The sequence below is a fragment of the Rousettus aegyptiacus genome, unplaced genomic scaffold, assembly GCF_014176215.1.
Source record: "Rousettus aegyptiacus isolate mRouAeg1 unplaced genomic scaffold, mRouAeg1.p scaffold_m13_p_6, whole genome shotgun sequence".
Lineage (NCBI taxonomy): Eukaryota > Metazoa > Chordata > Mammalia > Chiroptera > Pteropodidae > Rousettus > Rousettus aegyptiacus.
In genome coordinates, this window is record NW_023416309.1 from 87,283,663 (window position 1) to 87,303,978 (window position 20,316).

A 20,316-nucleotide genomic window follows, 5' to 3' on the forward strand; every position below is an offset into this window, starting at 1 on the left:
AGCCCTGGGCGGCTTGCAAGGCGCCCCCCGGGGCCTCTTAAAGAGACAGGCACACTCAGCCCCAGGGACCCCCTCCCCCAGAGGTGCCTGTTCCCGGGAAGGGGAAGAGGAGTAGATCCAGGTGGGGGAGGGGCCGAGCAGGAGCTGGGCATCGCACGGCGCCGCTCCAGAGCCTCCTGGGCCTTCCCCGCGCGGTTTTCGAAGAGCCAAGGATATTCCTCGCTGGAGAGTATGGCTGGGGATAGATTCAGAATCTTGAGAGTGGCTGTAGTAGGACCTCGGGTTGGTCTCGGGACGGCGGGGCAATCAGTGGGGGCCCGGCCCACCAATCCTGTGGCCGCAGAAGAGCAGGTCCGTGGCCCAATTCCTGTGGCCGGGTGGGTTCGTGGTCCCCAAATGCAGTTGCTACCCTGTCACCACCGGGCTTCTTGGGCAAACAACCCAGGCCAGCATGTATCAAACTTTCTGAGCCTTGAACCTTTGGACCAGCTACGGACCTTCCCCAGGAAAATGTCCAAATTGTACCTACTTAAATGTACACACATTCTTACAAGTATGAAAATACGTATATGCACATGATTTTGCAAATGTATTCACGAATTTCCAGGCCCATACCCCGATTCCTGGCTAAGGAACGCTGCCCTGGCTATTATCTGGTCACCTCACAGGCTGCTCGAATCTATCCACGCACGTCCCTCCCGAGGGGGGCACACCCTGTCTAAGATAGAGCCGGCAGGACTTTGCCTGTGTAAAGCTGCAACGGATCCTACCCCGGCTGCATAGACTGCACAGCCTGGAGTCAACGATTGGTTCTGGACAGAGGAGGCCCTTAAGGAGGAGCGACCCAGCCAAGAGCGTGGTCGTGAAGAGAAACCCTGCGGCGGCGGTGCCCGTGTGAGCGCTGGGTAACCGGAGTTACGAGAGTGCCATTGCCGGGTCGGAAAAATAGAAAAAAGGTCGCGGATCCCAAATCGCTCCGGCCGGTCCGGAACCCGAGCAGCTCCGCGATATGAGGCTTTACACACCAGGTCCTAGTGTGCAGCGACAAGATGCCCCGAGATTGAGTGTGCGCAGCGGATGGGCAGGGTTGCCTGGGTCGCAGTGGATGCGCGCTGTACGCGCCCACCACGGGAGCACAAGGCCCGCGCCCGCGGAACTCACCCACATTTGTGTTGGTTGTGCGGGCAGCAGTGTCACCCAGGTCTAGTTCGTGGTCAGTCTTGTCCTTCGGAACGTGACCGCCAGGAATCAGTCTGGGCGTCGGCGCCGGAGCCAGATTCAAGGCAGGTGTGTGTCCGCTTCGCTCTCTGGGAGCACGCCTTAAGTTGCCGCTCCCGCTGCTCACAGAGGGCCCCACCACACTGGGCGCAACACATACACACACCATGGGGGTGGAGGGCGCGGAATAATTGGGATTGCCAGAGAACGAAGACTGACAGCGAAAACCGACTGGGTTCAATCGGGGGCGGGGGAGTTTCAACCACAGGTGCACACAGACATTCTGACTCCCACACTCGTTACTCGGCACTACTGAACTTGGGGGACTTGAGCTTGCGAGAGTCGGGAACTCTAGGAAAGTGGCGGAGAGCGGAGAGAGGATGCCGGTGTGTAGGATAAGGGAGACTTGTCTCCCGTACCGGATGCAGCGAAAATTCGTCGGGTTTCGGGTAAAGAATTTGGGGGCCGGGATCAGCCCGCGCGGAGCCACCCAGTGCTCAGCCGAAGGTGCACTCCCTTCCTAGCCCCGAGGACTCGCTCTCTTGGCCATCGGAGGGCTCAGGGCCGGGTCGGGAAGCAGACGGAGTCTGGGCTGAGTTTAAGGCTTGCCCGGAACTCCAGGCTCCTCCTGAGTCTTCCTGTGAGGGAAGGCTCAGGCTAGGGGGTCCCCGCGTTTCCCTAGTGCAAGGCCGTGTCCCGCTCCCGCCCACGCCGGCCCCACCAGGGCTCTGCCCCCGCACCACTCACCAGCTCCCGCCACCTGGGTTCCGCTCCGGGACCTCGGCCGCCCGCGCCTCCCGATTCGCCCGCCCACCGGCCTCTCTTTCCAGCACCCGCAGCCTCCCTCCGGAGTGCAGGGGCCCCGGGTGACGCCGCGGCCAAGAGCGGGGTCGGAGGCCAAGCTGGGGCGCGGGCCAGGGCGGCCAGGCTGCCGGGCGCTGGAGAAGGAGGGCGCCCCCTCTCCTCTCGGGGCCGTGTCAATGCTTTGCACTTGGGGCAGGCGTGCGGCTGGGGTTCCTTCCCCAGGGTCCTAGGTCTGGGCGCCCCCCGCCTCAGGCCCTTTCGGCGGGTCGGGTCGGCCCGCCGCGCTATCCGGTCCCCGCGCAGGCAGCCTCAGGCGCGGGCGCGCGGTGGGGGCCGAGGCAGGGGGAGGGGTCTCAGGGCCCGCTGGCCCGTCATTGGTTAATATTTTATTCTGTTGACATGTTTTCTTACTGCTGAGGCTTCCGACACCTTCTCCCGGGCCCCCCCTCCCGGCCGGAGCTTGGCCTGAGCTGTCAAAACCCCGCCCCCGGAGACCCACAATTGGTCCAAAAAGCGTAAAATCAGCAATCAAGGGGGGCCTGGCTCGTTAGCGCAGGGGATCCGAGCAGGGCAGGACATGTGAGATAGTCACAGTTTTCCAGAGATCACGACAAGATCTAACCAGTCGCGCGTGGTCCCCGGCGCCGGAGCGGGCCAGCCCAGCCCAGCCCCGCGCAGAGCCCCCGCCACCCCCGCGCTCAGAGCCCCGTGCCCCTCGCCGTGCGCCGGACGGGGAGCCGGGAGGAGCCGCCGCCGCGCTTGCCACCCGGGTCGCCCTTCCTCCGCGCGCGCCGCCGCCCGGGCCGGGGGTCCGAGCCGCGCGCCCCCGGCCCCGGCCCCCAGGCGCCTGGGCCGGATGTCCCGATGAGAGAGCCGGCGCTGGCGGCCAGCGCCATGGCTTACCATCCGTTCCACGCGCCACGGCCGGCCGACTTCCCCATGTCCGCCTTCCTGGCGGCGGCGCAGCCCTCCTTCTTCCCAGCGCTCGCCCTGCCGCCGGGCGCTCTGGCCAAGCCACTACCCGACCCGGGCCTGGCGGGGGCGGCGGCCGCGGCGGCGGCCGCGGCGGCAGCGGCCGAGGCGGGGCTGCACGTCTCGGCACTCGGCCCGCACCCGCCCGCCGCGCATCTGCGCTCGCTTAAGAGCCTGGAGCCCGAGGACGAAGTGGAGGACGACCCCAAGGTGACGCTGGAGGCCAAGGAACTGTGGGACCAGTTCCACAAGCTGGGCACCGAGATGGTCATCACCAAATCCGGGAGGTAGGGCGGTCGGCTGGCCGGAGGGCGCGCGGGAGGGCGGGCTGGGGGACCCGACAGCACCCACCAGCGCGGAGCTTCCCGCTCGCGGCTCCCAGTTCCGGACCAGCGCCACGCTTAACTCCCACAAACAACCAAATGACTTTTCAAATTCGGCACCTAGCGATTTTTAAAACATCGAAATCTCCCGAATGAGGTAAAACGAAAACATTCTCCTAAAGAATAGTTCCAACCGTTCTGAGTCCCAAAGCTGAGGAGTCCCCTCGGCTCGGCCCTGGCGGGTCTCGGAGGTCTCTGCTGCAACCTAGCCTCGCGGCCTTGCATTCCTGCCTCTCCATCTGGCTTGGTGCTCCGAGGAGATGCAGCGTCTCCCGGACGCTTCTCGGACCCCGGAGCCAAGATTGGGACCCGCACCCCGCTAGACCCTGGTTGGCCCGCTGGTTCACGCCCGCCGCTCCGTCCCAGCAGCGAGCGTGGAGCGGGCCTAGCCTCAGCCTGATCCGGCAGGGAGCCTCGTCTGGGCCTAGGTGCAAGGAGCTCCGGACGAACACACTGTGCCAGGCCCTAAAGCCAGAAGAAAACCACAGCCCCCACTCCTCCACTCTTTGACTCAGCCGCCGAGAAATCCAGGCCTCAGGCTCACCCTCTTCCCCCGAACTTCAGGGTCAGGGTCCTTGTTCAGCGCTATAACCCAGTTCCCCAAACAAACATCCTCTGAATGTATTTCTGGGAGCTTCAGTTTCAAGTGGGTATATCCCCTGAACGAAATTCGGGTAGATTCAAAAGAAGCATGTGTATTTCTAGAGGATCTGGATTTCTTTCCTAGACACAGGCTTTCATCTCATGAGGGCAAAAGATATCTGAGCATAGGGCCAGTGGGAAACCTTATAATAAGAGAGGGTCTAACAGGCAGAAATGGAATATCCCAGGAGGAACAATCACAGGTTAGGTCTCCTGGGCAGTAATAAGGGGGCAGATCAGCAACAGCAGGGAAACACAAGATGTGGAAGCTCCAGGCAGTGTTGTGCGTCTGGGAAGAGAGGTCCTTCGACATAGAGCCGGGTTCCATGGCGTCTTCCCCGCTCCCTTGCAGGCGGATGTTTCCTCCTTTCAAGGTGCGAGTCAGCGGCCTGGACAAGAAGGCGAAATACATCCTGCTGATGGACATTGTGGCCGCCGATGATTGCCGATATAAATTCCATAACTCACGCTGGATGGTGGCCGGCAAGGCTGACCCTGAGATGCCCAAACGTATGTACATCCACCCAGACAGCCCGGCCACGGGAGAACAGTGGATGGCCAAGCCTGTGGCCTTCCATAAGCTGAAGCTGACCAACAACATCTCTGACAAGCACGGCTTCGTGAGTGTGGGACGGGGATTGATATGGGGGTAGGGGAGGGGGTGGGAGACTGGCACCTGGCACTACAGCCTGGGATGGGAGAGTGAAGCAGGAGGATTCCCCAGAGGGGAGTGCTGTCTGAACCCCCAGAGTGGTCCTGCCAAGGTCACTACTCTGTGGCCTATGCTGGCTGGGCCTGGGCCCAGAGAGCTCTGCTCTGCAAGCCTGGGGAATGGTGATGTCGGGGCTGGTAAGTTCAAGGCTGCTCACAATCTCAGCTTGGGTTAGGCCTTTGAGAAGTTCTTCCTAGCGTCTGGTGGGAGACTGGTGTGGCTGGGACTCTATTGTGCAGCCACTGATTTTTAGGTGCGGAGCTTGGAAGACCTACCCACAACTTTAGCTTGTCCTCACCCTTCCTCAAGACCCATGGCCCCATCCCTCTTCCCAAAAGAGGAGATTTAAAAGTTAAATCAGCCCTCCCCTCCACACCCTCTCTGAGACTCCCTTCCCTCCTCCTACAGGCAAATGCCCCACCCGGAGGAGGGAGTTTGGGGGTTCTCTGTATTTCAGCCCTCAGAGCCCCAGCAAATGGGAGGGGGGAGTTCATGGGGCAAAAGGGACTGCCCACTCGGAGGTAGGGTAGTGGGGAAGCCCTTGAAGGTCCCAGTCTTACCTTTGTGGGGTTTAGCAATGAGCAATGAGCCCAGGAAGAGAAGTTAAAAGTGGAGTTGTAGGGTTTTTTATTTTGTTTTGTTTCTGTTTTCAACTGGGGTAAATCGTTTTAAATTGAGAGAGGGTGAAAGAGAGACTGATAAGAAAATTGGGAGAAAAAAATGAAAGAAAAAGAACGTTGGCAAGAAGAATGAGGAAGACAGGAGAAAATAGCAAAGGGTGGGGAATAGGGAAGGCAGAACCATGAGAGAGACAGATGGAAAGAGTTCGGGTCCCCAGAGAGTAGAAACGCCGGGGCCAAAGTCTGGGGGCTGCCGGCTGACCTGCGCCCTCCCCACAGACCATCCTGAACTCTATGCACAAGTACCAACCGCGCTTCCACATCGTGCGAGCCAACGACATCCTGAAGTTGCCGTACAGCACCTTCCGCACCTACGTGTTCCCTGAGACCGACTTCATCGCGGTCACTGCCTACCAGAATGACAAGGTGCGCGCGGGGCGAGTGGCGCGCCCAGCCCCTGCACTGGCAAACTTATACACGTGCAGGTTCCAACCCTCCACTCACACCGGCCAGCAGCCCTCCAGACCCACCCTGCTCCCTCACAGTCCATTCCCTAGCACCAAGTCTTTCATCTGTAAGCGCAGCACCTACCGAAAACCCCCAGGCTCCCTCCCAAGTCCGGGACACGTACACACACGCTCCCGGGGACGCGCAACAGCTGAGCTCTCTTAGGGGTGGGAATGTTTGCTTAGCAATTAGCAGAGAATCCGGGCCCGCGTTGACATTTTTACATTTCATTCGTTTATTTCTTGGCTCAGGGATGGGAATTTAAATGAAGACAGGGCGCCCGAGGCAATGTGCCCAGGCTCTCCCGACGCTAGGAACCCCACGCTAGGACGTCCATGCTTAGGAACCCAGGGCCCAGTTTCCACCCTCCCCGCTGGAGCCAGAGGTCGGGATGGGTGACACAGCGCCCCCAAAGCACCTTACTCTGGGCCAGTCCAACCCTGGACCTCTTGGGAGGTGCTTAGAGACTTTTCCGTTAAGCCAAAGGGCGTTTTCTGCTCGCTGCCTTTCCACACCTTCTCTCTAGAAGGGCAGAGCATCGGTGTGTACCACTCTCCGGTGAATGAGAGTGTCCGAGTGTCCTCCTGACTGTCGTTCTTTCTGTCTTTGTGAACCGATGTGTAAGCGTGGGTGCGCATGCCCCATTTGGGGCATCCTGGATACGTGTGCAGGCGTGTTTATTCGTTTGTTCTGTGGACACTTGTTTTGTCTGTGTGTACTTGCATGTGCACGGGCCCGTGAGTGTGATTTGTCTTTCATGTGTCTCCGGACCTGCTTGCGCTCTGCTGTGTCTGTGCGCGCCTGCTCAGGTGCGGGGTTTGTTTAACTTGGGTGACCGACTGTGTGCATGCTTGGACAGATTTCGATTCTGTGCGCACAGCTTTGGACTTGTGTGTGCAAGCTGAGCGATTCTGCCTCGAATAAAGATTCTGAAGGAGGAAAGACCCTGTCGCTTTCTGCACAGCCCGCTTTTAGGCTCCGAGCGGCCCATCCCAGGCGGGCGGGTACCAAGTAAGCTCTCCTCTGGGCCGGCAGCCGCTGACCTCGGGGTGCCCCAGGCCAGGCTGGAAGACCCGCATCCTGACCTGGCGCCCCCCACCCCCGGTCCCCGCAGATTACGCAGCTGAAGATAGACAACAACCCGTTTGCTAAGGGCTTCCGGGACACCGGGAACGGCAGGCGGGAGAAAAGGTAAGGGGTCCTGGAGACCGCCGCGCGGCGGGTGCCTGAGGGAGCAGGACGTGGGGGGTGGTGCGCTCTCCTCTGACCCAATCCCTCTGCTCATCCCCAGGAAGCAGCTGACGCTGCCTTCTCTGCGTTTGTACGAAGAGCACTGCAAGCCTGAGCGCGACGGCGCCGAGTCGGACGCCTCGTCTTGCGACCCTCCCCCTGCGCGGGAACCGCCAGCCTCCCCCGGGGCAGCGCCTAGTCCCTTGCGCTTGCACCGGACCAGAGGTGGGGGGTCGAGCGGTCGGACCAGGGTTGAGGGAAGGGGGAGGGGAAAGTCTCTTCAAGGCTCTGGCTGGCTCTTTTCTCAGCTTCAGGCTAATCTTAAGGCATGGGGGAAGCGCCAGCAGTTTGTCTGTGATGGGCGGTCCCTGGTAGCCAGAAGACCCGGCGGGACTCAGAGCTAGGTCCTTGGCGCTCTGTGACTCTGTAACAGTAAAGAAAACTCTACAGGGCCCAATTTCTTTCACTGTAAATAAGGGGTCTTGGATGAGGTGACGTGCCACACTGCCCGTTGCCCGACGGGGATCTAGAAGCCTCCGACCTGGCCTTCCCAAGAGCAGGCTGTTCCAGGTCTCCCAGACACGACCCAGACACCAGATGGGCCTTCCCAGTCTCTTTCTTCCCGGGCCCCTGTAACCCCGCGCATTCTCTCTCCCCGCAGGCGATGAGAAGTCGTGCGCCGCGGACAGCGACCCAGAGCCGGAGAGGCTGAGCGAGGAGCGCGCGGGACCAGCGCTAGGCCACAGCCCGGCCCTAGACGGCAGCAGCCCTCCTGGTTTGACCGAATCTGAGCGCGCCCGGGAGCGGCGTAGCCCAGAGAGAGTGAAGGAGCCAGCTGAGAGCGGTGGGGACGGCCCGTTTGGTCTGCGGAACCTAGAGAGGGAGCGCCCCGAAACTCGGCGGAAGGACGAGGGGCGCAAGGAGGTGGGCGAAGGCAAAGAGCCCAGCCTGGCACCGCTGGTGGTGCAGACAGACAGTGCGTCCCCCCTGGGCGCCGGCCACCTGCCAGGACTGGCTTTCTCTGGCCACTTGCACGGGCAGCAGTTCTTCGGGCCGCTGGGGGCCGGCCAGCCACTCTTCCTGCACCCGGGACAGTTCGCCATGGGCCCCGGAGCCTTCTCTGCCATGGGCATGGGTCACCTGCTGGCCTCGGTGGCAGGGGGTGGCAACGGTGGAAGTGGTGGGCCGGGGACCGCCACCGGGCTGGACGCAGGCGGGCTGGGCCACACAGCCAGTGCGGCAACCGCCGCCGCACCCTTCCCGTTCCACCTCTCCCAGCACATGCTGGCATCTCAGGTAAGACCTGTGTTCTGGTGGCAACACAATGGAGGGGGAAGGAGTGATGTGGGTGGCTGAGGTGGGCAAAGGGCTTAAGGGTGCCAGAGGTGCTCAGAGATCTAGTGGGCAAGCATGAACATGCTCTACAACACCTAGGTTCGGGGAGACTAAGACTATAGGTCCAAGGTCTGGCCAGGGTGCTGCTTCTGACTCTTGCGTGACCTTGGGCAAGTCCCTGACCCTCTCTGGGTTTGTTTCCTTCCCTATAACCGCAGCATAGACCAAAACACCCATTAAATTTTTCTTGTTCTGGGGCTGCCCCTGGTTTTTGTGATGTCCACTTTCCTGGCCTCAGGACATATTTCTTGGGAACAAAGACCCTTGGCTCACTGTCCGTCCCTGAACAACCAAGGTGGCTGGACAAAGGGAGTGAGACATTTTGCAATATTTTTCTGGACGATTGACCACTAAAATGACCCACCTCCAGATGCCTCTTTCAAGCACTCCAGGAAGCCCTCTGATTTGATAAAGGACAGAGCTGTTCCTTCTCCCATCTTGGGGCTCCTAACTCCCTCTAGCCCTGCACGTCAGGGAAGAGGGGCTCAGTTCCCCAGGCCTTGGTCGAAATTCTGAGCTCCCAGGGGAGAGTTTATGAAACTGTGGCCAGCAGGAAAATCAGGAGATCCAATAGGGAGAGTAGCCTCTTTGGTTGCTTGGGTGGAATATTCCCTGTGGAAAGATTTGGAATCTCTTTATTCATTTTCTTCCCTCTGAGGTTTCTGGCAAATTGAACCCTTGAGATCTTATCTTAAGGGAAGGAAAATAGGAGTTCAGGTCTAAGACGTCTCCTTTGGTTCAGAAGCAAATATTTTTAAAGTGGGGGAGGGGATTCCGAGATGAGTTTTAAACAGAGCTCAGTGCGGGTGGGGGTGGAATGAGTATTGAAGGCACTAACATCATATATCTGGGGCTCTAAGCTAGAAAGGAATGCTCTGGAAAATGGAATTCAGGACCTGGAGATTGAATCTGCGCCCTTGATTCTGTGTGTACGTGAATGCCTCTTCCCCAGACAAATTCTGGTGATAAGCTTGGGCATCTTAGAGGTCATGGGGAAGACACGGCTTCTAGACATAGCCTGGTCAACAGTTGCAAGGCCAGGGTAAGAGTACTCAGAATTCAGGAGGCATCACTTGGTATACAGCTAGTGGTTAAGTTCCCAAACCAGGGTAACCTGCCCCTGGCCTTCAGGTAGAGCCAAAGCCTGGGCGATCTGACTCCTTCCTCATTTCTCCTGACTTGAGATGCCAGGTCTGAATGCCCAGTAGGGCTTGACCTTCTAGGAAGGATATTTTCTCATTTCTAACTAAGCTACTGCTTTCTTTTTCCCTGCCTGAGCCAGGCCTGAGTATCCCTAGCGTCCCAGCAGAGTCAGCTCCCTGCCCTCCTCCCCTTACCGACATACTCTGGGGAGTGAGCCATTATTTCAAAGGTCAGATAATCCAAAAGTCGGGCCTCATGGACTCAGGCGGTGTTTATCCAGGGTTTCCTGGCTACTGTGCTCTCCACAGGCAAAGACTGCATTCCTACCTCAGCTGCTATTAAGGTGCAGCCAGGAGTTCTTTGTAGAATATTCAGGCCAGTTTATAAATTGATTGGCATCTCTGCCCTTCTCCTGGCCCAGGCAGGAGACCTCTCAGCAGGTGAGCGGGCAGAGGGAGAATTTATAAAGTTCCTTCCCCTGACTGTGCTTCCTTGGCCCTTTGGGGCACCTGCAGATAGAAGGGCTGGGGAGGACAGTGTTCTAAGTGATTAGAACCTCCCAAGATTGCCAAAGCTACCTGCTGGCCACCTGGTTCTACACCTGCCTTGTTTTCTTCTGCTAGGCCTTTGCCCTCGCTAATTCAGCCACCTGGAATGTGCTTCCTCTTACTCCTATTGGCACAGAACTTGATGGTTCCAGGCCTTTGTGTCAATCTGAAGTGATCTCCCCTTCTGACTTGGATGGCCATGGGCATACTGGCTCATGTCTGTCTGTGCTTCTTAGAGTTATAGTTATGTGAGCTCTGGTCTTACATTCCTAAAACAGTGGGGCAAAGATTACCAGCTGTAGCACCACCTCTAGTACCAGCTCACCATCAGGAATACCTCAGGCAGAATGCCTAACCTTTGTCTTATTCTGTTTCTTCCAGGGAATCCCAATGCCCACTTTCGGAGGCCTCTTCCCCTACCCCTACACTTACATGGCAGCCGCTGCGGCAGCTGCCTCCGCTTTGCCAGCCACCAGTGCTGCAGCTGCCGCGGCTGCCGCAGCTGGCTCCCTCTCCCGGAGCCCCTTTCTGGGCAGTGCCCGGCCCCGCCTGCGTTTCAGTCCCTACCAGATCCCAGTCACCATCCCGCCTAGCACTAGCCTCCTCACGACTGGGCTGGTGGCAGAGAGCTCCAAGGCTGCAGGCAGCAATAGCCGGGAGCCCAGTCCGCTGCCTGAGCTGGCTCTCCGAAAAGTGGGGGCCCCACCCCGTGGTGCCCTGTCGCCCAGCGGCTCAGCCAAAGAGGCGGCCAGTGAACTGCAGAGCATCCAGAGACTGGTGAGTGGGCTGGAGAGCCAGCGAGCCCTCTCCCCCGGCAGGGAGTCGCCCAAGTGAGGGGGCTGCCCAGCCGCTCCGCTGCCATGCAGGCCTCCTGGGCTGCCTGCCCCTGCTGCTTGGGACCTGTACAGCACAGAATCGGTATTTATTTAAATAAAGGAGCGAAAACAGGCTGCAGCCGCCGGAATAGAGCCCGATCAGCCAGCGGGGGCCTGGGACACTTCCCTGGGCCTCAAAAGGAATCCGGCTGCAAGGAACAGAGTCACTTCGGGGACGCTGGACTCAGTCCAGATCTGTTCCAGTGTCAAGGTGTCATCCTGGGGCCTCTCTGGGCCCTCCAGCGCTGTAGGGAGGCTTCATCCCCATCCCAGCCATCTGTCTGTGAGCCAGAAGGTGCAGGGGTCAGGGGCGGGAGCTTGGGAGGGACCTTCAGAGCCTCCTTAGCCTCGTGCCTGGACCGCTTGAGAATCTGGGATGAAGGCTGCTGGGGTCAGTGAAGACCGAAGTCAGTGTAGACTTGAGCTGGGTGGGACCTGTTCTTGTAGTCCTCCCACCTCTTCCCCCAAGAGACAGGCGCCCCTCCCACCCCTGGGTCAGCGGAGGGAGTGACACTTCTGCCTTGAGTCCCCAGGGAAAAAAGATATTTATGAAATAAATGGTAATTTGTGTAAATAAGCTTTAAGATTCCCAGAATATGCAAATTGGTATTAATTTATTCAAAAGTGTACATGGCTGTGTACATAATATTTAGAGATTAACTCATAGCATTTAAAATTTTCATTTTACATGAGCATCTATATTGTACAGGGCTGGGGGGGGTGGCCCTTGGCTGCAGAAGGCCCCGACCCCCGGAGGAGCTCCCACCCCGCCAGCCCCTCGGCCCCTCCGCCCGGGCTCTGCTCGCCTGGCCCGCGGGCTCCACCTCAGGTTTTCACTTTTCGCTCCGGAGCGAGACGAAACGACAAAAAAATGAGAGAAAACAATAAAACGCTACAATGCGAAGTGAACGGCGCTGTGCGCTCTGTGGGCCGCGCGGGGCTGGGGTGTAGCAAGCGCGCTAGGAGGGACTGGAGGCGGGACAAAAGGTTGGGCGCCCCCTGTTCGGCTGCAGCTGCACTCTGGGGGCGGCAGCGCAGCAGGAGCAGCAGGCGGAGCTGCGAGGCTGGGCGGCGCCGGTGCGGGCCGCGGGCTGGGCTAGGAGGCGCCGTGCGGCCTCGAGCTCCTAGCGCGGGCTGCGTCCCAGGCCGGGGGCCGGGCTCCCTCTGCTGGCCACTCACCTCTGTCCGCCGTTCCAGCCACTCCTTGGACTCCCGGCTCCCCTTCTGAGACACCCTGGTGGAAACGCATCCCTTTTTAGCGCCTCTAGGTGGGTGATCCAGGCTCCCTCTCTCCCTTCCGAAGGAAGGTTTGGCTGTGGTCCCGTAAAGACCGCAGACCTAGAATCCTTTTCCATCTCTCTGCCCTCTGAGCCTCAAAAAAAAAAAAAAAAAAAAAAAAAATTCCTCCGTGTCAGGGCTCTTACCTAGAGTGTCAAAGTCTAGACTGAAAGTTCTGTGTAACTCATCTAAATATCTCGGGGCGTTAGGGAGTGTAGGTCAATAGGCTATTCCTTTCCTGTCTCCGTTTCCTTCCGTATAAAAATGGGCTCCCCTGCGGATCTCCTTGGGAGTCCCTTTGTATCAGTCTCCTTCGGTCGGTAATTCCCCCAGGCCCACCCCTGCAAGGACAACTGCTTCCCGCCAGCATCATGTGAGCTAGGCAGGAGACATCTTCTCTCCTCCTCGCCAGCCAACAGAAGTCTGCAGCCCCTAATCCTAGCAGTGGGAAGGGGTGGGAGATGAGAGGTCACTCCCCCAACTCACCCCTAGGTCTCTCCATCACTGAGCCCCTCACCTTCTTCCCAGTTTTCTCCTCTTTAAGCCTTCGGGATCTGCGATGTCTTGGTTAAGTAGGCTGTCCACCTTGGGACTTTGGAGGTCAGGAAGCAATGGCCCCCAACTCACCTGAGACACCAGAGATGGTGAGATGGAGCAAGGGTGAAGGTGGCAGTGGAATTGACAATATCTGGGCCTCCAAGCACCCAGGACACCTTTGTGGGCCGACATATTTGCAAGGAAAGAGAATCATGTCCGCCTCTTCCAGGGAGGAAGGTGGCCTCTGGCCATGTTGAATTTGGCGAGGATGTTGGCCAGGGAACGAGTGGGAGGGCAAAGAAGATCGTTCCAGCCCCGGGAGAGTGAGCTCCAGCTTCCCTGAATCTGACTTTCCCGGGAGGAGCAAGGCAGAGAGTCCCTTTCTCAGCTCAAATAGAATTCCCCCTGGGTAGTGCACTTATTCGAGGTCGATTTGGGCTAAAAACGCCTCTCAGATTGGACGAGCAACCGCGTGTTCGCTCGTTTCCAATTTCTCACCGTCAGCACGTCTATGAAGGGAAGTTGGCAAGAGACTGCGGGTTCACAGCAGCCGACGGAGCGGGCTGCTGACACCAGGGGGCAGCACCGACCTGGAGCGACGGAGGGGCCCCAGGCACAGTGGGGACCCCGAGGAGGGTCGCTGCAAAGGCAGGGCAGGGCGGCGTCGTTGCGGCCTCATTCTTGTCGCGTCGCCGCTGCAGTGGAATGATACTTCAAGGCGTCGAGAGGCCCCGGGCCCCAGGGGCAGTTAGGAGAGTCGTCCCCTCTTTCCCCCGCCTCCCGCCGTGCACGTCCCCTCCCAGAGTCGCCATCGAAGCGCTCCGCTGGATTCCAGCTGCGAGCCTGAGTTTGGCTGCGGGAACCGCGCGGCCGGTGGTAGGGCCTTGTCTAAGACAAAAGGCCAGACCACTCCGTGGCCCAATTAAGCCACCAGCTTTCCAGCCCTCATTGTTCCCGGGGTCGCCAATTAGCTCAGGCGCCCCGCTTCCCGCCGCTCCAGTGTCCCAAGGCCTCCTTAACCCTTCAGGGCCTGGCACCAGGGTCCCCAGACGACAAAATCGCCAGTGCCCGCGGACGTATGTGCAGGGCATATTTGGGGGTGATGGGGATTGAGGGGTTGCTGAGGCTTGTTGGTGACCTGGTGTGTCGCCGCAAGACCTTGTGCTTTGGGACTGTGCGATCTGAGGGAATTGTGCGTGTTGGTGTGGGATTGTGACTGTGATTCACAGGGAAGCTTGGAGATTGGGGATTTGGGTGTGGGGGCCCTGTGAGACCCCTAGCGGCAAGACAGCATGGATTTCGAGATCCAGGGGACCTCATTTCCTCTTCGGTTAATCCAAGTGTCCGATCCCTCAAGCCACCCCCCACAGCAACTAACCAAATGCTACCAAAGAGAAAATCTTGAGCATTAGTGGCCTGGCCCTACCAAAGGGTGCATAATTGGAGTCCACCTCCCCCGCGTACAGCGAATGCCTACGCAGCGCATCTTGGAGTTAGAGGGACGCGTTCAGCTTGGTGAAAGCCAGGACATCCACAGGTGAACTCCTCGGTTTTTTGGACGGTTCAAGGGACAGAGTCTGGATGATACCGAGGTTTAAATTCTGAGCCTGCCTTCATATCCCGTTTTGGGAAGACCCCAAATCCAATCCCTCCTTCGCGGTCTTTGACCACAAAGTCAGGAGCAGCCGGGTAACCGGGTAGGCAGGGTCGCGCGAGGGGCCGATCGCTCCATGCTCTAGGGACTGGACAGCAGACGGGAGAACGGTGCGCGCCCGAGTAAAGGGACAAAGGGAAAGGAGCCTGAGCTCTGAGCCCTCTCTGGGCGCTACTACGCGAGCGCCCTCGGGAGTGCAGCCTAGCCACCCCTCACTTACTGTGTTGATGCTTCTGTCTGAACGCGCCTGGGACTCTGGCTTGCCCTTGGAGTTCCTTTCGGGCTCTCTAGAGGTGCAGATCCGCTCGCCCCACACGCACTCACTCCCTAAGCACTGGGTTACAAGGGCCGATGGCTGCCCCTCTTTACCTGGTCCCTCTTTTGGGGACCTTCCATAGCTCCCGGCAGGAGTTAACCTAGAGCTCGCCTTATCCGAGGGCCGTAGCAACTCCCCCAGGTGCTCACTAGATGGCGCTCCAGACCAGGAGCGGGGCGGTGTCGGGACAGCCAGCCCTGGGCGAGAGCAGGAGATGGACAGAGACCCACACAGCGTGATGGGCATGGAGACAAAGCCACAGACAGACGTAGCTCCAGGCTCAGGGACCGCACAGGCAGCCAAGGGACTGAGGCATTCCGCCCAGCCCAAATGGGGCTCTAGATGGGGCTGCAGACTGGTGCGCCCGAGGCTCGGGGTGGGGGCCTTCTTCCCTTCTTGCCGCCCCCTCCCCCCACAACTCCCCTCCCCTGCCGCCGTGCGTTGCCATCTACCGACTAGCCACTTTATGAGTGCCCAGCTGGGCTGGGGTCCTCGCCATTCTCCTCGGGACCAGGAGGTAGCCTGCCTCCAGCCTTCTGGACCTCTGAGATGTGGGACTATGGGCTTGGATCCGCTTTGGCCTGCCGGCCTACTCGACAGTGCCAGGATAGGGGGAAGAAAGATGGTTGAGGCTGCTAGCGTGGCTGTAGGGGAGCTGGGGCTCGTCTGACCAGGAGGTCCACCTAGGCGCCTTCCTCCAGCTCTTCACCACCCCCATGCTGGTCTTACGGGGAGGTGGTGGGGAATGAGGAGGGCACGGGGGTCAGCCTGAGAATTTCTCTCTTGGGTTAAAAGCCAAGGTTCTGGGTCAGGTCTGAATGAGGCCCTGTGGACTGATGTCCAGTTAGATTCGGGGGCAGGGCTTGGAAGCCTGATTCCAGCTTATCCTTAATGTCCCCAGATGAACTGTGGCACTCTTGGACATTGTTGTTATACTCTCCGATCTCCGTTTTTATTAACTGAAGGTACACAGCTAGAAAGCAGCCCAGTCCACACCAGTCCACACCAGCCAGCATCATTTCCACTGCCAATATAGTCATCAACTTGTTGTGTGACCCTACCCAGATGTCTTCCTTGCACTAAGCTTCCAGCTCTTTCCCCTTCAGTGTGTACCACAGGGCAGGATCAAACTTTTGGTAAATTAGTAGTTAATTATCTACATATCCATCTCCTGCAGAAGCAGAAGTCAAGCTCTGGCTCTGGCTGTGTGACCTAGGGCAATGTCACTTTCTTCTCTGGGCCCCAGAATCCTCATCCTGAAAATAAGTGGTTTGGACAAAAAAAAAAAATGAAATTGATCTGTGAGTGACTAGTTGGTCTTGGTCTAGTTCCCAGTGACAACAACCCCTCCCTCCCCCCTGTACTCTCCCCCCACCCCGCCTTAACTTCAGAATAGAGGCAGGACCCATACTTCCATTTAATGTCTGTGGAACCTAAGCCTGGGGATAGGCAGGGTCATCCACAGACTCTTGATGCTGAGATTCTTGGGTTAGGGGTAGGGCTGGTGGCCAGGATGAACTGTGATTAGAACATCACATTCCCTGCCCCCCCCCCCAACGCCAAAAAAAAAAAAAAAAAAAAAGAAAAAAGAAAAAAGAAAGAAAAGAAGAAAGAAAAAGAAAAGAAAATCACATTCCAGTCCTGAGATTTTTAGGGACCTGGCTGGACCAGCTGCCTTCACTCCTTGTGGGATGCGTTTCTCCCTCCACCACCCCAGCAAACTGCAGGAGAGGCAGACTGTTGGAGGGTGACTTTGGCACTCAGCACCACAGCTTGTTGATTCGCTTAACTTCTTCCCAAAGAGAGAAGGGAAAACCAATGAAAGACATTCAGGCCTCCATGTTTAAGGGTGTGCCCCAGACCTGGGGTTCCCAGTGGGCTGATCTCTTACCTGCGTGAAAGGCTCTGTGGTGTTCAAAGCACTTTCACATATGAGCTGTCACTGGACTCTCGCTGGCAGGGTGTTGTTGATTGTGAATGCCTACTTCACAGGCGATGACACTGAGTTTCAGAGAAATGAAGCAAAGTGCTCCAGGCCATCCAGTAAATAAAGGAAGAGCTCTTTCACAATCGCATTGGCCTGGTCCTTGGAAAGGTTAGCTGATGAAGTGATGATGGGTGAGAGTCAGACTTACAGCTGGGAAAGGGCAAAGGGGCCGGGAGGTGTGTCTGTGGGAGAAGCAGCCTGACCCAGCCCAAGTCTGGGAGACCTGGGGAAGATGTCCTTCCTGAGTCTTGTCACCTGGTGGGGCTTGCCAGGGACCTGTGATGGGGAGGAGCTTCTCCTGTGTAAAACAGTGGCAGGGTGTCGATGGGTTACCTGAGATGCCACATGGCAAGTGCTCAGATCAAGCTCAGGCACAGCTCGTGCTTGATCTCCTTATTATTGATGTTCATCCCGAAGAGAACCTGATACCCTCTGGCCTCACGGCACCTTCTGTTCCACCTAATCAGAGAAGCCATGAAACACTCACTGGACACTTAACACTGAGCATACGTTTTTTAATTTAATTCTCAGTACTGGGCAGTGGGTATGATTATTCCCATGTTACAGAGGAGAAAACCAAGGCTTGGACCTTCCCAAGGTCATAGAGTTGCTAAGAAGCAGGTCATGGGTCTCAGCAAGGTCTGGCCGACCTCAGACTGTGCTGTTTCCTGGATCCCTGAGAGTTCCTGCTCTACAGCCCAGGGCTTCCTAATCCCGTGGGGCATTTGGCTCAAGCCCCCTGTAGTGGGCTCTCATGGGACTGGTTCTTATTTAGCAGTGGACCGGCGGGTCAGTTCCTTCACCCTGCCCCAACTCTGGGTCTTACTCTGCTCTCAGAGAGGTTGGCCACCCTTCCAGCTTTGGCCTCCCACTTCTGTCCCGGGGTGCCCATGGAAGTTTTGCTTTTGGTGCTGATATCTCATGTTCTGAGAAACTCTATTTCTGAACAAGTCACCCAGCAGGTCACCCTACCACTCGCACATGGACACCCACACACAGATTCACCCATAGATACACATACACGCACACACATGGGGACTCATGCACAGCACGCTAACACGCACCCACTCAAAGACACACAAATATATACATATATGACCCCCCCACACACAGAGGCACATTCACTTAACAAACACATGTGAACACACACAGACAAGCAAGCACACACACACATACACACAGAGATATGTACATGCAAACACTCAAACACAGATGCACACGAACACACACAGATACGCCTTATATATGCATGCACCTACCACGCAGACACACACATGCAGACACACAGAGACAGGCCCACGCAAAGACACTTGGTGGGGGTGATTTTCCGTGGAGAAATCAGCTCCCCAGCCCCCAGTTTGCCAAGGCCAAGCCCTTTCCCGCCCCACTCATCTGCATTGGCACCTCTCCTCTGGGAGGGGATGTATTTGTTTGAGGTCTCTGTCTCCTAGGAAATCGTTGGCTCCCCTCAAGGTGGGGCTGGTGTCTGGTTTGCTTATTGCTCGGTACCCAGACCTAAAGCTGCTTACCACATGGCAGGAGTGCAAAAAACATTTGGTGAATGAATGAATGAATTGCTTCCTCCAGAAGAGGGGCTCGTACCTGGTCCTTCCATAATGTGCTTACCCAGGCCCCAGACAAGAAACCCATCTCCAAGACCACTTGTAATCAGCCACAGAGAGCCCCTTGAGGGCCAAGGGAGGGCAAATATCTTGCATGAGGATTTGACTCTGCAGGAGAAATGTCCAGGCTGCTAGAGTCTGAATGCTGATGTCCCCGCAAATTTTATGTCAAAACCTAACCCCCAAGGTATGAGAAGGTGGAACCTTTGGGAAGTGCTGAGGTCATGAAGATAGAGCACTCATGAACAGAATTTAGCTGTTGCACAGAAACCCCTTCCCCTTTCCACTACGTGAGCATACAGGGAGACATCATCTGTGACTCAGAAGGAAGAGGGTCCTCACTGGCCCTGCTGGCACCGTAATCTCGGACTTCCAGCCTCCACAGCTATGAGAAATAAATGTCTGTTGTTTGTAAGGTTCCCGGTCTGTGGCATTTTGTGATTGCAGCCCAAATGGAATAATGGCATCACGGCCAGGCCCTCCCAGCCCCCACACTCTGCTCTCCAGTGGTGTGGGGTGAGTTGCTGTTTGCTGTTCTCGCAGGGCTCTGCTGTCCTCTGGCCTCTCAGCCTCTGCTGCCACTGAGCCCTGCCTTGAGCAATGACCTTGTCTCCTCACCCCAACTCCAGGACAAACTTCTCCACCTGGCACCCTCGGGAGCCTCCCAGCACATTTGTCAACAGACCTTTCCTGCCAGCTAGCACCTTCCCAAAACGTGAATGAATTGGGGTCTCTGCCCTGTTTAAAGCCCTCCAAAGCCTTCCTGTGCTCCTGGGGCCCGCCTTCTCCTCCACCCCAGGGCTCCACCTCACTGTCCACCAGCCACCAGCGGAGATGTTCAGGTCAATCGAGCTCACCTTGCCCCAGGGCCCTCTCATGCTCACAGGCTCCTCTCCCTATCTACAGTCTCTTCCTGTCTTCCTTCAAAACTCTGCTCATTGGTCCCTTCTCCAGGAAGTGTCCCCTCAGCCTTCTCCCCTCTGAGTGAGGTACCCGCGCACATCAATTTGCAGTTAGTGTTCAATGGACGTGTGACTTGGACGAATTACTGTGCCCCTCCCCCATCACATCTTCAAAATGGAGATAACAGTTTCTAGCTCATGGGGTTGTCTGAGGATTAAGCGAGATGCTATTTATAACAGTTCCTGGCTCAGTGGATGCTGCTTTCCTGCCCTTCCTGAGCCGGTCGTGCCTGTTTGGAAGAGCTTAGAGGAGCCCCAGGATGGAGCCTGGGGTGCTCTCTGGAGCAGGGCAAATTCTCCCTGGGCAGCAGCCATGGTTGAGCCCACCAGAGCTGGGTGACCTCTCCTGTCCTAGAAGCCAGCACAAGCCAATGGGACCCTGCCACTTGGGGTAACAGGCTCCCAAGTTCCTGAGCCTGGGGAATCTGGCCCAGAGGTAGAGATTTAGGCTGAAGGATGGCCCTCAGGATCTGTGTGCTGGGGTGTCTGCGTCTGAGGACAGAGCCTTCATAGGCGACGGAACTGCTGCACAGAAATCTTGAGGGAAATGAACCCCCGTGCACATGACCACTGATCATTGGGCCTCATTTCTCTTTCGTGGAACCCAGGTCCAGGGAGGGGGCATTTCCTGCTGGATAGTGGGTTGCAGGTGACCTGGATCAGAGCTGTCTGTGAGCTGAGGCGGTGACTCCCTCCTACCACTAGGTGGGGATCTGGACTCGCCTGGCCCAGGATCCTGGGGCTTGGGCTTCCTCCTGGAGCCCCTGCCCCTCCTGCCTCAGGCCTGTTGGAGGTCAGGGGTTCCCAGCCTGCCTGGCTGCTGCCTCTGGGGGATCCAGGGCTGTTTTCTGCACCTCCATTCTAATTTATGGCTAGGTTCTTCTGCCAGGCAATGGCACTAAGAGAAGTAA

The 20,316-nt window shown here is 57.7% G+C and overlaps 1 protein-coding gene across 2 annotated transcripts; it reads left to right on the top strand.

Annotated features, from left to right (window-relative positions):
- The first annotated feature begins 2,531 nt into the window (after positions 1 to 2,531).
- TBX2 (T-box transcription factor 2) lies at positions 2,532 to 11,953 on the top strand. Of its 2 annotated transcripts, XM_016143377.2 has the most exons (7): positions 2,544 to 3,281; positions 4,372 to 4,639; positions 5,631 to 5,777; positions 6,973 to 7,049; positions 7,150 to 7,313; positions 7,750 to 8,384; positions 10,556 to 11,953. In XM_016143377.2, exons 1-7 carry the CDS (start codon positions 2,887 to 2,889, stop codon positions 11,006 to 11,008), a joined length of 2,139 nt encoding a protein of 712 aa, XP_015998863.2. In that variant the 5' UTR covers positions 2,544 to 2,886; the 3' UTR covers positions 11,009 to 11,953. The 2 variants fall into 2 exon arrangements, with proteins under 2 accessions (XP_036078113.1, XP_015998863.2); XM_036222220.1 differs by lacking the exon at positions 5,631 to 5,777 and having other exon boundaries at positions 2,532 to 3,281.
- The last annotated feature ends 8,363 nt before the right edge of the window (positions 11,954 to 20,316 follow it).

Excerpts from the sequence above, each read along its gene's own strand:
- TBX2 (XM_016143377.2), top strand. The coding sequence starts at position 2,887 with ATGAGAGAGCCGGCGCTGGCGGCCAGCGCCATGGCTTACCATCCGTTC. Across the intron at positions 4,640-5,630 it reads TCTCTGACAAGCACGGCTTC|ACCATCCTGAACTCTATGCA; the intron begins GTGAGTGTGGGA and ends CCCTCCCCACAG. Across the intron at positions 5,778-6,972 it reads CTGCCTACCAGAATGACAAG|ATTACGCAGCTGAAGATAGA; the intron begins GTGCGCGCGGGG and ends CGGTCCCCGCAG.